At 44.5% G+C, this 17,596-nt stretch overlaps 1 protein-coding gene across 4 annotated transcripts in view; it reads left to right on the top strand.

Annotated features, from left to right (window-relative positions):
- The window catches only part of JMJD6 (jumonji domain containing 6, arginine demethylase and lysine hydroxylase), a 79,868-nt gene that overhangs the window by 38,191 nt on the left and 24,081 nt on the right, over nucleotides 1–17,596 (top strand). For all 4 annotated transcript variants that reach the window (XR_014522123.1, XM_083487627.1, XM_083487628.1 and 1 more), the window contains one exon: nucleotides 10,112–10,172. Coding sequence is in view for 3 of the 4 variants with exons in the window: in XM_083487627.1 (XP_083343753.1) it covers nucleotides 10,112–10,172 (61 nt within the window). In the remaining variant the exon portion in view is untranslated. The remainder of the gene's footprint in view (nucleotides 1–10,111; nucleotides 10,173–17,596) is intronic.

The raw sequence follows: 17,596 nt of genomic DNA, 5'->3' as shown, positions 1-17,596 counted from the left end.
TCAAACATTGTGTATGTTCTCTTACTGCATTTCCCAGGGGCTTGTAGCATGGACTCGCAACATACCTTTTTGCAAACACATTTGCTGGCCGGAGGGGCCACTGTATGGAGTACCACTGTATGGATGGTACCCCATGCAATATGCCCCATACGTAGCAATTGTGTTTATTTTTAAAAAATCAGTGTAGCATTGCACTGCAAACACAAGGAGCTGTAATGTGGATCCAGCCCCATCGTTGGGTAAGGTACAGAACAGAGCATGTTAACATGGACATGCTCTCCAAAGAACAAATAACTGTAGTCTTGCTTTCCCATCTGAAATAGCATTTGTGCACACAATATTCCCCATTGTAAGCAGAAGATACTTTTCTTGGTTGGGAACATTGCTTGTGGCTCTGAAATTGCTTAGAACAATTGCTGTGCAGTGCTTTGTTGAGCTGTAAGAAGAAGAGTCTAATAAGCAAAGGAATTAAAATATATAGGGGATGACATGCATGATGTGTGAGGGACAAGCAAGTGGAAACAGAACTCTCTCTTTGCAGGAAAAAGAAAATGATATTCCAATTGTGCTTATTGGGGAAAGCGTCATTTTTATTCTAAGTAAGGAAACAGAGACAAAGAAATTTGACATGATGTGCCCAAAACAATAATGGAATATAACTTTGCGTTTGGACTTCAAGTCCTGTGCTGTTAACACTGTAGCCAGCAATTCCTGCTGTTTCTAAGATTAGTTGAAATCTATTCATAATAATATCTAGGCAAAATTACATCATATATTATCAGGCCGATGCAGTTGGAGGTCTGGTATTAATGAGACAGATTAGAAATGTTGTTAAAAACAGCAGACTCAAACAACCTTGCAAAGCATCCCAGGAGGATGGGCTGGGTGCGGCTGGGAGCCCTTTGTTAGCTCCTTCCCTTATTATTACTACATTCAGAGCAGGGATAAATGTAGAAGGGAAATAAATAGCAGATCCGGGCAGCTATATGCTGGGTAGGCCTACAATTTGTCTGGGAGTGGTTTTAATTGTCTGTCTAGGGATGTCAACACCTTGGTGCAATTGAAGGTGACTAGCTCCTGAGAACACTGGTCCCCAGGTCACTTTCTTGCCTTTTAAAGATCTTCATAGGTATAGTTTTGTGAGCTAAATAAAAAAAGAGAGGAATAATCCTGTGCTGGCCACAACTTTTTTTTCATTGCATAATTATAAATTATTCCTGCAGCCTCAACCTTGTTCACTGTGGAGAACGATCAAATGATTATCTTTTTATATAACTCATTTTAAAAGTAATCTCGTTCATCCACACAGCATCACTGTGAAAGACAAGTAAACATTACGCCCATTTTACAGATGATGGGTTTGAGTCTGGGAGAGGGAGAACTTTCTCAACCACCCCATGATTTCATGGGCAGGCAGAAATGTGAAGTCCAACCCTCCATCCATTCATCCATCCATCAGTGAACTGGTCAATGTATCATGTCCATAATGAAAGCCCTTGAGACCCATTTCAGGATATGGGTTATTGACAGAGAATACGCCACCTTTCCTTTTAAATTAGAGAGTCAAGATCACAGCATGAGAGATCGCAAGTAGAACATCTCGCCTTGCCTATCAGGCCAACTTCTTCTTTTTTTTAATTTTTTTTATTGATTTTACACATTTTTTTAAACAATACAAACAAATAAAAAGACATACAAACATGTATAATTTCATAACCTTTTTTTCATATCCCTCACTTCTCGGACTCCCCCAAACCTCCCCTTCCTACATCCCAATTTCCAAAATTGTTTCAACAAATTCTAAATAATTTTATCAAATATATTTTTTCTTTTCTTATTCTTTTCTTCAACTTAATCTTATGTCGCTGTAATCTCCTTTCTTTCTCAAAACCTCGACATTTTAACATTCATCAATTTTATAATAATTCTTAAGATAAATTTTAAATTTCTTCCAATCTTCTTCCGCCGTCTCTTTCCCCTGATCACGGATTCTGCCAGTCATCTCAGCCAGTGTCATATAGTCCATCACCTTCATCTGCCACTCTTCCCCTATCAGGCCAATTTCTGCCAGTAAGTTCAGAAGATAATGAAAGACTTCCTTCTTACCCTGCTGCTGATGAGTGGCATGAGGCATTTGGGCTCAAATGCCAGTGGGGAGGAGGAGGAAGAGGAGGCAAGGCATTCCTCAACCTTGCTTGCTCGATCAGGACTCAAGAACCGATGTTCATAGAAGGGCTTCAAGCTCCAGGAAGATGTCGCAGGCCAGAGCTTGTCATGCAGTTAAAGGTTAAGGTATGAGAAGTTAAGAACCAGAGCAACCAAGCAGGTCACAGGCAAAACTGAGATAGCCAGGAGCTAAGCAACCAAGCATTGACCTTACACCGGCTGATGTTTTACAATACATTTGCTGGTTAGTTACAGGCAATTTCTACCCTGCTCTTCAAGCCTAAAAGGGTTGCCACAGCGGCTAGCAATGCAAACCAACCATTTAAAATAACCACCCAGTTTAAACAGTGTGGCAGTTGAACAGTACAGGATGTTTCTTTGAAATCACAATTAAAGGCACTGGAGCCCTGTACACTGGTTGCCTGTGTTCACGGGCAATTGGGAAACAAAAAGCTGTTCATCATACGATGTGGGGAGAGGGGGACCCCAGTTGCCGTCCTTGCCTTCTCTGCCATATCCCTGTCGCCACTCTCAACACGCTGGAAGGTGAACCTCTAAAGCCATAGGAGCCAACTCCTAAGGGCTGAGCTGCCTTTGGCTCCCCAATAAAATATTTGAGGGGGCCAGGCCCCTGCAAAGTTGATGGGCATTGCCATTCAAACCACATCATGTGATAGATTATGTGGGGCAGGGCTTACCTGGGTCCTCCCAATATTTTATTCAAGTTGGCACCCCTGTCTTACATAGCTTCCCTCACAGTTTAGGACCTGGTTGTGTAGGGAGCCCTCAGAAGCTGGAACCACAAGAAGCTGAACACCTGAATGCAGGATCAGACCAAAGGCCCATCTAGTCCAGCATCCTGTTCTCACAGTGGCCAACCAAATGCCTCTGGAAAGAACAAAAGCACAACTCTCTTCATGCTTGTGCTCCCCAGTCATGGTATTAGGAGAAGCCTACAATGGAAGCAGAACTTGGCCATTTGGGTTAGTAACCATTCATAATTTTGTCCGCCAAAGCAAATCGGCAGAGTGTATCTCTTCCCCAGTTTGCCACGGCATTCCTCCTTCAGTAGGCGCATTGATGCACATGGGACATAATGTACGCACACGTGCACATACAGGATATCCAAGACGTCTCAGCTAAACGTGCTCTCCCCCATTGATTCTACATATTGGCTATCCACTTTTTTTCCATGCTGGACAAAAAGAGACTTCAGTTGTGGTTATTCCAACGGTCTGGAGAGGTGTTTGCCTTTGCAGCTGTTTCCTTCAATACAATGAGGCAGAGTTCTAGATGTGGAATAAGGGTGAAAAGGAACAGGGCATGATGTCATTGTCTCTCTGGCCATGTTCATGGAGTGTGCCTTTCTTCCAGACTTCATTCTTTCCCTTTCCTCTTGCAGCGTCTTGCATCAGGCTTGGGTCAGAAAGCAGAGCCATAAATGGCAACGTGTTACTGGCTTCAGCACTGTAAGCCAAGAGTTATTTTCCAAGCTGTGGTTTTCCTCTTCAGAGCTCGGTGTTTACATTCCCTTCACACCCTTCTTCTCCCTCAGAGTAGAGATCACACAGATTCCTCCTCCAGCCTCTATGGGCTTAGGATTGCTCTTTCACTTTTAATAAAAACAAAAATCAAGCATCTGGCAGACCTTACTTGCCTTTTCTCCTTGTTTTTCTTTTGCAAGGATCATCTGGCAACTTTACCTGTTAGATGGCGGCTTGCGTTTGGGGGACAATGGAAATGAACTTGTAGGAAATAAACAAGGTGATATCATGAGCCTCTTTAGCCAGAGCTGTGCTTAAAAACAGGTAGCAGTCTGATCTATACAGTCCAGTAATAGATGGATTTAGCACGGAAACTGGGGGGGGGGGGCTTTAGCCCACCATGCCCCTCTCTGTCATGTTCCCATAACTGCCCATCTTTGAAAGTGACCAGAAGAGTCAGAGCCTGGCTTCTCTCACCCCAAAATTCACAATTCCTTCTGACATTAATGTCCCCATCGCATTCAAAGAGTGAATGCACAGAGGAAAGAAGCGGGGAAACAAGGTTGCAATACTCATGAAACAAAAATAATATAATCCTCCAATGAATGGATCTTTGTCAATTACAGCAGCTGCCCAAACTGCCTGTGTATGCAGCAGTTCCCCCAGATGCTCCCAGATCTGTGCCTCTGTTTGTCCTCAAGCAAGAAGCTTTCCACTGCCCTCTTTCCTAAAGGGAAACCTCCTTGCCACCCCTGCTGATGTCACTCTCCAAGCCACAGTCAGTGAACACTGGGAGAACATAAGCCTCCTGGGGTACAGTGGCCTTCATGACCCCAAAAAATCTGCGCTGATGCTCCTTTGCCTGCTGCTTGCCAACTGGGTCGAGGCTTTTCTGCCGATGGGCCTTTCTGTCCTCTTGTTTTGCCCATCATTGAAACAGCTGTTCCATCTTACAGAAGAGCGGCTTGACTTGATAACTCTTAGGGACCCTCTGTGTGGCACAGCATCATAGCACCGTGGAGCTGGAAGGGACCCTGAGGATCACCTGGTCCAGCCCTCAGCCAGGCAGCTGCACCATACGGGGATCGAACCTGCAACCTTGGCGTTATCATAAAAGTGGTGTTCTCCCTGTGCAGGCCTCAAAGCCAGTGCTGAACAGCACATGCCTTGATTGCAGCGAACAGCAAGCCGTGGGCATGAATGCCACAGTCTACACACAGAATCATAGGTTTGATGAGGCCCTAAGCTACTGAAGATAATGGGGCCCTTTATATGTCTAGCTGTCCTTTGTCAACAACAAATTGTTGTTGTTGTTTGTGTTGAATATATGGTAATTTATGGACCTAATAGGTATCTAAAGCCATTTGCACATAACAAAATATGTATTTTATCAAAGTACATCTAGTTTTTTCCCCTTTAAATTTTTTGGGGGGCCCCCCAGGCAGTGGGGCCCTAAGCTATAGCTTGTTTAGCTTATATGTACATCTGGCACTGGACTTGGTAGGAACCCAAACAGACTTCTCACCCAACCTGATACAATCCAGGCATCACAGAGGAAGGTGCAATGTTCACATGAGGTAGTTCAGCACCAAACTGTGTTTCCTGTTTCTGAGACTGCTTTCCATATTTCTGGTTGTGTGCTGAAGTGCAAGAAGGTCTCCCAGACAGATGTGCCATTAGGAAATGTCTTAAACCTCCGGCCCCGCTGTTCCAACACAGCAGAAAGCAGAAGTGAGGATTCCATGGTGCTTTATAATTCAAAGGAGCGCCCTATTCAGATGTTCTTGCTGTGCTCCACATGTTTAATGAATGACTGTAAGGCAGAAGGGGTGGTATTACAGCAGCAGGCTCTCCCAACACCACACACACTTTCATTTCGCCCTATTCTGCAGTATGGGATGATCTTTCCCTGACTTCATGCTGACTTTTGCTGGAGGAGGAAGGAATCAATAGTTTATTGGCACTGCCACAGCCATTCTCTTGCATTGCGGCATCACACACTGCACACAACTGCAATTGAAAACACTGGGAGTAGAGGAATTTCCCCTCCCAGCACTAAATGATGCAATTTTTATTTTATTTATTTATTTATTTATTATTATTATTATTATTATTATTATTATTATTATTATTATATTTTATTTTGCAGTGAAAACACTACCTTGTGGAAAGTCATTTGAATTCTCTGCAGGAACCAAGAAACAACTGCAGTTTAGTGCATGTGGCCCAAATGATCATCTCCAGAAGTGATGATAACGAGCAAAAATTAGAACATTCCTGTGGATCCAGGGCTTTCTTATATTAACCCCATTGCAAATATGACCATTTTGCTTTTGTTATGACTTGGGGAAATGACTCCCCGCCCCCTCCCACCATGATTAAATAAACTCGCTGTGATATTCTGTGAACCTCCTGCTCACCTGTGCCTCCAACCTTGCTGTGTTACTCTGTCAGGCAAACATGTAAAGCAAGTTCTACCAGGCCCTGAAAACTGCTGGATTCCTCCTGAGAAAGGCCATCTGCACTACCCAGTTTTGGTTTTGTTGGGACATGCTTCGGAGAGAGGTGCTCTTACCATTGGCAAAGGAATAGAGAGATGAGATGGAAATATGTTGTGAACACCCCTCCGCCGCCACCGCCCCAGCCATATTATATGACCTCATGAAAAGATGTTCAGCACGAACAGTCCTGTACACAGCTTTTGGACAGCTGAAACGTACATCTTGATCTGTTAAAAATAATGGCCAAGGAACACCTGCTGATTAGAAGTCAGAACAGAAACCTGAAAAGGCAAGAGGGTCAGAAAATGGTTTAACTTTATCATAATGGTGAACATAACAAAAAAGGAGAGATTTCCTGGAATCACAGAATTGTAGAGTTGGAAGAGACCCTGAGGATCATCTAGTTCAACTCCCTGCATGCAGGAATATGCAGCTGTCCCATACGGGGATCGAACCTGCACCCTTGGCATTATCAGTACCATGCTCTTACCAACTGAGCTATCCAGGCTAAAGCAGTAATGGAAGCATATGTTTATTTTTAAACTGGTACTTTATACTTAGCAGAAGAGTCCCATTGGACTCTTTCCCGTGTGTGTTAATCCCACACATAGGCCCAGGCAGGCAGATGTCTGTCTAGATATCTAAAGTTCTCATTTGCTCTTCCAGAGTTGTATAATACTTATTTTACTATATTGATATTCCACCGTTCTTGCATCATTGGATTGAAGGCAGCATACATTGGTTTCTGAGAAGGTCTCCACTCCTGCCCAGGCACTGACCAGACCCAAACTTACTTAGCTTCCATCTATCTTCCATCTATCTCTGTCTATTGGTCTAAACTTCTCCCTCATGCACACCCACCCACCCAATAAGAGAGATGGGTAATAGAGAAAACACGGCAGTAGTGCAGATTTAAACGATCTTACAGGCTGGGTTCAAGGACCCAAACACTGATCGTGACCACAACATAAGTTTCAAGCACCATTGTACCACTTAAGTCATGGGGAATCCTGGGAATTGTAGTCTGCTAAGGGTCCTAGGAAGTGTAGGTCTGTGCAGTCAGCGCCCTCAAACTACAGTTCCAATATTCTTTGAGGGAAGTCATGACTGTTAAAAGTGGTATAATAGTGCCTTAGATGTATAATGTGGATGGGAGAACAGTGGATGACATATTGCAGGGGTCAGCAAACTTTTTCAGCAGGGGGCTGGTCCACTGTCTCTCAGACCTAGTGGGGGCCCAGACTATATTTTTTTTGGGGGGGGGGAATGAACCAATTCTTATGCCCCACAAATAACCCAGAGATGCATTTTAAATAAAAGGACACATTCTACTCATGTAAAAACACCAGGCAGGCCCCACATATAACCCAGAGATGCATTTTAAATAAAAGGACACATTCTACTCATGTAAAAACACGCTGATTCCCGGACTGTCCATGGGCTGGATTAAGAAGGCGATTGGGCCAGATCCAGCCCCCAGGCCTTGGTTTGCCTACCCATGGCATAGTGCTCTATTGCATCCAGAAGATCAGATAACAATCCCCCATTCAAGGAGACAGAATTTCTCTGGTCTGGTGTGCCCCCATCTATGCAAGACGACCAGACGAAGCCACCTTTCTGGCATTCTATGCATAAGAAAACCCCAGCTTGCTGGGTCACGCTTCCTCTCCCCACCCCAAATAAGGGCTGTTGAGAAATAAATGAATGAAGAGGCGAAAGGAGTTTCCATTTTTGGAAGCATGGACTAAAATAGACGTGTGTGTAGGAGATGCTGGCGCTGTGTGTGTGTGTGTCCAGCCGGTTGGTGAGTCAGAGACCAGAGAATGCGAGATGCACCCAAAAAGGATGGTGAATCGCACACATTCCTCAGCGGTGACACTTTCCATCCAGATCTGACCTCTGGGTAACAACAGCAAATTTCTGGTTTCTATGAAGCTGCTTTCTGAATTCCCAAGACCTTTCCTGCCGGGAGAGCGCTCCTGTTTTATCTCTCCTCTCTCCAAGCTCTTGACCCTGAGATGTCTGCAATAGCTCCCTTTGTCTCTTCTCCAACTTGACTCCATCTTCGTAATCGAGGCTGGCAGCCTCCTGTGGCTCTTCCTCTAACACAAACACACACACACACACACACACACACACACACACACACACACACCATCATTTACAAATAGAGCAAATGGTAGCAACTGTAAAGGCCCTGTCCCATTGAATCAAGCATGGGAGATTAGATGAGGTGGGGAGGAGATGGGCGACAGGCCCACACACCATCTGGAATCTGACTGGCTATTCCACTCCTCTCCAGGGATGCAGAGATACGGAGAGGGAATATGTGCTGCTGCTGCTGGCTGCCCTGTTATGCATTCCAGCACCTAAGTGTTAATGGAAAAGTAAGTGTGGGCGTGTGGGCATTTGAGTCTGTGGAAGGGGGACCAGCTTCTCCAGTGGCAAGAACTCGAAATCCAAACCCAAACAGAAAATCAGTGCAATAACAATTTCCTGAAGAATCCTAAGGACTGTAGTTTACTGAGGATGCTGAGAATTTGTGATTCTCCCTTTCACGGAACTGCATCACAGAAGAGAATTACTTTTCAACCTATGTATAGAATAGCAGGTCTTGTTCTGGGAATTTGCTAATACTGAGGTCCTCACTGTGGTGGTAATAATAATAATAATAATAATAATAATAATAATAATAATAATAATAATAATAATACATTATGTATACCCCCATCTAGCTGGGTATAAATAATAATTTTATTTGTATGCCTCCTTTCCACAGTTCAAAGCATACATGAGGAAGCTTACCATGTGAAAAAAATTACATTACTACGTAACAAAAGTAGTTATAAACAATAAGTAAAGCATTGAAAAATACACAACCAAACTCAACCACTTCCACATACATCACAACAAGATCTAAAATAAAGTTACAAAAAACCAACAGTGATAACTGAACCGTCCCTCCCAACAACACCCTAGCCCAAGAGTCTGTTTAGCAGCCTCAGCTTTTGTAGTTGGAGTCAGTCAGGACCCCACACTCCCAGGCTGGTGGAAAAATCCTGCAAGGCAGAGAGCAGGTCTTCCAGGACTCACAGCCAAGATGGTCTCTGGCTCCTCAGCAGCCTCAGCTTTTGTAGCTGGAGCACCATCAGGCATCCCCCTCCCCTTGGTGTTTGCCAAGCCCCCTGCCTCTGAACATGTGCAGGCACTCTGCAGATGCTCAGAGGTTCTGTGCTGTGTGTGTGTGTGTGTGTGTGTGTGTGTGTGTGTGTGTGTGTAGGCATGACCAAAGATGGAATGAGGTGGATCAAAATGAACATGCTTAAACTAGAAGGGGGGGTCTATAAATCAAAGACCAAAGTTTCCTGCAAGCATTATTTTTTCCCTTTTATAATAGAGGTCTTTTCTTTCGTCACACACATAAGCTGCCACCAGAAAAGAATCAGGCTCCCACCTTCTCCTGGAATATGTATGCATGCCTTATTAACACAGGACAGGAAGTGGATAAATAACATTTTAAAATAGAATGTACATGCTAGCCAATTCAAGTTTTAAAGAGGGCAATTTTAAGAAAAAAAAGCACTTAATGAATTCCCTGTGCCAAAAAAAGGTGTCATTCATTTTTAAATTTATTTTTCTCTCTTAACCATCTTGTGCAAACCATTTTTACGTGTGCTGTGAGTATAAGTTGCATGAATTTCTATCCTGCATTTATAAGCCTTTAAATTCCATCTTCCGGCGCCTGTTCCTCTGAAGAGCAATGGGGAAGAAAGTGTAAATGAATTTAAGATTTATTTAATGGAAGATGCCTTTCAGTGAGATCCAACAAAAATTCTATCTTTGAGCTATTATGCCTATGATTCCCTTGTGATTCTGCAGTGTGCTGCTCTGTTTGTTTTGTAGGGAGGTCTTGCCGCCAGCATCTTTACAACAGATTTATGTTTAATTCCTCTGTTCCAGGAAGAAGATCAGGAATCAGAAAATGAGAAACTAGTGGTGAGGGAACCTGAGACTGAAGATGGTAAGTCTGGGGATGCGCGATGGCTGGAGGGAGAAACGTTGGCGATAAAAGACTGATGCAAAGAGCATCATTTAGTCTGGAGACCATCATTTTTTAATGTTCTTAATGTAAGACTGGAAGAAAGCCATTTAAAAATTTTATTTTGTTTGAAATTCTTAACCATTAGAGGCTGTGACAGAGCAAAAGGGGCAATTTTAAAATGGAATGCACATTCCAGTTAGTGCAAGCTTTTGTATGTGGACTGAAGGTATAGGGATCACTTGTAAAAATCAGAGCCAAGCGGAAAATGTGAACTTTAGAGTAAGATGCCTTATATTTCAGTAGACTGCAGTTCTAGGGAAAACTAGACAAATGCCACAATGCGTTGCCACTTGGTTGGTTTTCCTGCTGATTTTCCTGACTCTCTATTGTAATCCAATTTCTAAATGTTAGTTGATTCAGTTCCATTCATAACATAAACAAAGTACATTTTAAATGTGTATACACCTACATGTAAATTAACACTAGATAATGAGAGAGACAGGGACGCGGGTGGTGCTGTGGGTTAAACCACAGAGCCTAGGACTTGCCGATCTGAAGGTCAGCGGTTCGAATCCCTGCGACGGAGTGAGCTCCTGTTGCTCGGTCCCTGCTCCTGCCAACCTAGCAGTTTGAAAGCATGCTAAAGTGCAAATAGATAAATAGGTACCGCTCCGGCAGGAAGGTAAACGGCGTTTCCATGCGCTGCTCTGGTTCGCCAGAAGCGGCTTGGTCATGCTGGCCACATGACCCGGAAGCTGTACGTCGGCTCCCTTGGCCAATAAAGCAAGATGAGAGTTGGCCACAACTGGACCTAGTGGTCAGGGGTCCCTTTACCTTTACTAATGAGAGAGACGGCAACTCCCAACTTCCCATTGTTTCTTACTTTAGAAATTCTCCTGTCTGTTGATTCCAACTTCTGTAGTCCTACCTACCCACCCCGCAGCCTTACCTGAACTGCTTCTTTATTTTTGGCCCTTTAAGCAACCTTGGGGAAATAGGCACATTTCTGAAAATATGAGGCTTGCCTTACACCTCTATCTGGCTTTGTTGCACAATAAGATTGTGCAGTGCATTGTGGGAATATCTCTCCATCATATTTAAATGCGAACAGAAAGCTCCATAGTGGCACACCTCAGCCATAGTATCCTTAGATTAAAAGCAAACAATATCTGCATCCCTACTAAATCAGGGATGACATACACACCTGGGTGGGATTTGATGGCTTATTATTGGATGCGAACTCACCCCTTGTGATACAATGGAAGGGGCTGACAAAGAACTCTGGCGCTGACAATCGGAACCCAGCAAGTTCTACACTTTCGTCCTCTCCCCTCTGAGCCAGCAAAGATGAAAATCCAGGTGGCTTTCACTTTTCATTTCCAGTTCTCTCCTATATTAGCAGAGGTGGGGGGAAAGCCAGAGAGGGAGGACTAAAGCAGCCTGGCAAGAACCCTCCTTCTTGAAGGATGTGAATTGGAGAGTCTGAGCCCAGTTACAAGGCTAAGGCAAGGCTGTCACATCCTATAAATAAGGCCTCCAGTGAAGAAGTCCTAGGCATTGCATTCACTCTCCCATCCCTTCTGGGGGAGGGTAGAGGATTAGCTGCCTGCCCCCCAAGCAGCTGCTTCCTCCTCCTGATTATCAGGCTGTTAATTCTTTTCAGAGGAGATGCAAAGCAGGGGGAAGAACAAAAGACAAGCCGGGGATTTGTCAATGAAACCTTGTAAGAAGAAGATTGTCAAATTAGCACAGTGTGTCCACCAGTTGTATCAGCTGGCATCCTTCACGTTCATGAAAATACTAGGCAATTTATATTAATTGCAGGCGTTTTAGATGCGGACCTCCTGCAAATGGTGTCCCCCCCACCCCCAACCACCAGAGCAGACCTCAGCATGGAACAAATTGCACATCTGAAATGATAATACATTTAAAAATAAAGCAGAACACTAGCGTGGCAGCGTAGCTTACCAACACACGACCTTTGCCATTCAGCACAGATCTGCTTTCTATTTCTGCCTCCACCTACCCTTGCTTTACAATGACTTTGGAAGCCAGGCCTAGAGCTCCTTGCCAGATCTGGAGGGCATCTCTGAAGAGGTTCATATGTTTAAGTGATTAGTCCATCAGTTGATTTGCAAATGATTAATTGACTAATTGGGGAACACAGCGTAAAGCAAGGCAGACAGAAACATGTGTGCCTTGAGGCCTTTCCAGCTAAATTTGAAAAAAACCCCAAACCCTCTGCATTTTATGCCATGATCCAGGACCAGCGGCTCAAATTCCAGTGTCCAGTTAGGGTTGCCAACTTTTCAACTGGCCCTTGTAGCTGTGCTTTCAGCAGTGCTGCGATCTGCGCCAATTGGCAGGTGGTTCCTGCAGTTCAAGCAATAGGAACACGCCAGATTTACTGGGGGTTGCTTTTGCAGTTGGCAAGCCCGATAATCTTACTGAAATGTAACTAGGGCACTGGGCTTGGCTTACTTTAAAAAGTGCTACATTACTTTTTGGGGTTGGAGGATCATTTGAGGAAGTTTACAGAAAGTTGTCACGGTGGCTGTTTGCAACTTGTCTGGTGGTTATAGCAAGTGGGACACATCCTTGTCCCACTTTCTTGCTGTCCCTCGAGGCCCCATGTCACAGCAACAATCCTATTGGCTCAGGAGGATTACACTTATCACCCTTATAAACAATCTTTAATCCTCACAAACCATGTCCGCAAGGCAGGGGGAGTGATTATCATCCCTGTTTTATAGTGCCATTTGCTGGCGCTCACACAGCAAGACGTGTGTTTTTTTTAAGAAATAAGAAGTGGAGCTGCCACATTTCTTTTTAGGCGCTGCTCCTGTGCCTTTGACAGCAGTCTGGCACACAAGACGCTAAGCAGGTGAATCCTTTCCTTTCATTTTATCTCTGCACCAGGAAAGGTTTTGCTGGTTAAAGGCACAGGAGGAAGGCCAGTTTAAAGAGGGGGGGGGGAACATAAGAAAATGCCTTAAACTGGGTGAAACCAATTATCTAGACCAATATTGCGTATTCTGACTGGCAGCAGTTTTTGAGGTCTTTTGAGATCACTATCTGATCCTTTAAGGGAAACAAAACTGGAACTAGAGATTTTCTGCAAAGCATGTCCTTTGCTGTAGAGCTATGATCCTTTCACACCCAAAAGTATTGCCTACTGTATTGTATCTTCCCAACCTTTATATCTTCCTGTATGCATACAAATGTAATGTGTAGTCCTGAATAATAGTTGTGTCCGGTGTAGCTTGTCCTCATCTTGTAGCACCTACGAAACAAAGCCCAGGAGGAGGTTGGCACTAGGTTTCCAGATGGACTGTAAAGTTGCATGCCAAAGCATTTAACAGTCCCAGCGGCTGAATTTCTGCCTGCTCCATAGCTTTTAAAGGCACACGAGTCCTGCCAAAAGGTGGAAGCTCTAGATAAACAAAGCACAGAGCCAATGCAGACAGTGGACCTCTCCTGGCGTCCTTTTTACTGTGCGTTCATGGTGGCATCGGGGTGGTTATACGCAGTAGTGTTTGTGCCTGCAGAAATATTGTGGTGCTTTGTTTCCAATTGGTGCGTGCCCCTTAGCTTCCTGCCAACATCCTGTAACTCTTTGTACCGCAAACGTTCCAGCTTCATTTGTTCTTTGCCCTCGCTTTTGTCGCAGCACTATATGCTCCTCCAGAAAGCAGTCATGCAATAACATTGGGGGATTATCACAGAACGGCCGAGAAAGCAGAAGGGTGGGTGGGTGGTTCAGTCCACCACCACTTTCATTGCACCAATGGCATGTCACAGAATACACCAGCAAAACCTGTGAGGGTGAGGTTTCTAAGAGCAATACTAGAGACTAGTAGCCAACTAGAGCTCTGACATGAGGCTACAGAGCTATTTTATTCCCCTAGTAAGGCTCAGAGGTGATTTTTAGGGTGATCAGCTGCAAAGGAGGACAGGGACCTTTAACCATTTGTTAAAGTGGGAAGCATTTCCCCCCAGCAGGTGCTGTCTGTCTTGCGAAGGTAAGAAAAGCTGCCCCTCCTGAAATTTCCACACTTGCACTGCTACAAAAGGTTCAGGAGCCCAGTCTTCCTTCTGGCTTGTAGTATCTCCCTGATACTACATATGTATGCAGACACACCTGAATAGGCATCACTGGGTGAAAATAAGAAAGGTGCATCATCGATCTCCAGCTCTGCATCCAGCATTGACTAAGGGACTTCCAAATTAAAGAAGGAAGCTAGAAGGAAAACTATTACTGTCCTAAGAAGGAGGCAACATGATCCCTGGGTGTGTTGGAATTTATTCATTTCACGAACCTGAGATACCATTTACTAGAATAGCTTAAAATGTCCATGTAAAATGCCAATAGCAGTTAGTGGAGGCAGACAGGATTCCAAGGCTTGGGGAACTTGAGGTCATACAAAATCTTTGCCATATGGGACTCTGGTGCTACGGCTGTCTCGGTTCATACACTCGACCCCTCCCAACCACGAAGAAAGGTCTTATATAATTCAGGCGTATTAATAGAATTGGGAAGGCCAAGAAGGTGAGGCCCCTGGCAACCATGTGGGAATTGAATTGTTAGCCAGCAAATTTTGTACTTCGCTAATGCATTTTTCGCCCCTGCCTGCAGCATCCAGCCTTCTGAGTGTTTCTCTGACGTAACTGGATGCCTCTCTCCCCAGTTCCCATCTTTGTGGAAGAGTGCCCATTATTATAGTTCAACTACTTTCTCTTTCCTCTTTCCTTTTTCTTTTGCAATCTGACTCAGGGTTTGCTTCTTCTTCTACTTCTTTTCAGCAACATGAACTTAAGTCTGCTTCCAGACAGATTCAGCAGGAGATTTCCGCCTCATTTTAGCACTGCAGTCTTGTGCTTCATCAGATTTGGGAAGCAAGGCTGCCCACTTCAGTGTTGCTGATCAAATACGTAGTGGTGCAGTATCAAATATCAATATTATTTTATCATATTTGATTCCTGAACTCTATGGATATGAATATGGATATGGACTCAGTATCACTTCATTTCAAAAGTACCAGGTCCATGTAGATTTAGGAGCTGATATACTTTAAGTGTTTTGTAGACTGCATATAGCAGGAGATGAATGACTCGGCAAATCTGCCACTGACTGCATGCTGAATGTTAGAAACCAAAGCTTCATGTTTCACATCCTCTTAGCTATCAGGGTGCAGCCAGAAATGAAGCTTTCAACAAGCTGAGACTGCCCCCACCCCAAGCATCCCTCTCCATCTTCCTTAAAGGTGTGCCATTGCCACACAAGAACCTCTAGTAGGCTATAGGATTCACAGGTGTAAAACATGGAAATGAGTCCTATCAAACTACAGTGGACGCTTGGGTTGCGAACGTGATCCGTGCGATTCGGCGCTTCTGCACATGCGCAAAGTGCGATTTAGTGCTTTTGCACATGTGTGCGCGCCGAATCCCGGAAGTAACCCATTCCAGTACTTCCGGCTTTCAGCGGTCCGTAACCCAAAAAAAACGCAACCTGAAGCATCTGTAACCCGAGGTATGACTGTCATTGGTTTGACTTTCTGAGAAAATGACCTGCATAGGATCAGATTGTGAGGAAGATAGGATGGAAAAGCATTTAAAGTTCTCTATTTTGTTAAAATAATAAAAAAATTACTTCATGGAAGAAGATGACCTTTTGAGGCAGAGTCCCATGGCATCTGGCAGGCTCATGATGGGGTGGGTGAGGGCAAAGGAGTGAGTTTGGCTAAATGCCTTTTAAAATTGTATTTCCAGCTGCTTTGTTTAAAGTAGGTCATTCCACTCCTCTTACATATTTTGCAACAAGTCTCATGCCCAGAACTTGAAAAGTGTTTCCTGTAGTTTGCTGGAGGCAGGGAAGGTATAAATATTGGTAGGCCTTTTCATTTCAGCCCAATTCCTATGAACACTTGGAAAGCTTGCTTTGTCATATTTAGAATTCTTTACTGCATCTATGGATAATTTAAACTTAGGTTATGTAGGGGTTGCAGGTGCTTCCAGACTGTTGTTATTTTTGAGGGAGACTCTGCCACAAATTCAGGTTGCCACAAATATTTGAATGGGAGGTCTCATGCAACAAACCCGCTTCCCTAAAAGTTTGGACTTTTTGCAATAAGGAAAGTGAGGGATAACACGTGCTTCGAGGCAACGTCATCTAACCTCCCTGCAGACAAATCAGAACGAATGCATATTAAATAGCGAACATTGTCTAATCAGAATAAATGCTCAATAAATCAGGATGAACGCTCACTAAACAGGTCATGTGGAAGGACCCACAGAGATTAAATGAAGAAGCTCTCACAGAAGAAGTAAAAACTAGAGAAATAAGAATTAAGTTGCAAGCATGGATAGTTGACCATCGACTTTGTTCAGTAAACTTTCATTATTGTTTGAAGCAACTGCAGCAGCTTTAGCGCAGATTGATCACTCTGAAAGTGTTTTATTTTTCATTTTTGTTCTGAAATGACATGGTATGTTGATGGTCACTCATCATCTACCATCTGAATGTCAGAGCATCAGGACTCGCCCCCCAGTCCTATCCTCTTCCATTTGTGTCTGGGCAGCTAGATCTAGCTGCATCCTATCCAGCTTCATCCTACCCTCCCAACAGCATTAGAGCAGGGGTGGAGGAATCTGCGGCTGCGGCTGACAGAAGTCCAACGTCGTCGGGAGAAGCAAAAGTTCCCCATCCCTGCACTACAGACAGGAGCCTTCCATGCATGCAGTTGAGGGGAAGCCATTTGCCTCAGGTGGCAGATCCCTCCCCCTCTCTGCCCCCGCACCTGCCATTGTGCCACTGTCAGTCCTGCTGGGGCTTCAGCTGTGCCACCAACCCAACGACTGTGCCGCTGCGCCCACTGCCCCTGTATTGCGGTGGCAGCACAGGTACAGCTGCAGATGAGGGTACAGTTGCAGTAATGCAGCTGGCAGCAGTGTGGAGGCTGTGGCCGAGGCAGGGAGGGGACGAGGATCTGTGGGTGGGGGCGCCATTGTGCAGATGGGGACAGCGTCGTCGTATTTTGCCTGCAGTGGCAACATGTCTCAGGCCGGCCCTGACTATGGAAAGAAGTGGAAGAAAGAGGTCCTTGGTAGATTCACCAGCTATTATAGTGTGCCTGTTCACCTTTTTATTCAGTCAGCCAGGCTTTCCTCCAGGATGCCCCAACTCCATTCCAGTCCCCCCAAATCCAGTTTTATATCGTTGCTGTTTTGTTCCTCCATCCCCAACAGACTGTCAGCATTTTGTGGTCGATGAGCACGCTCGGTGCTATTTCTTTTTTAAAAAATTGGCCTGTATTCCGTGCACTTTTCCACTGCTGGTTTGTGGATATGTGTGCACACAACAACATCAGCCTCAATCAACAGCTCTCCTGTAGTTTCTTGAGAAA

This window comes from Podarcis liolepis (assembly GCF_965112155.1).
Source record: "Podarcis liolepis genome assembly, chromosome: 2".
Lineage (NCBI taxonomy): Eukaryota > Metazoa > Chordata > Lepidosauria > Squamata > Lacertidae > Podarcis > Podarcis liolepis.
Note: the sequence above shows the minus strand (reverse complement) of the source record. Positions and strands in the feature narration are given on the sequence as shown.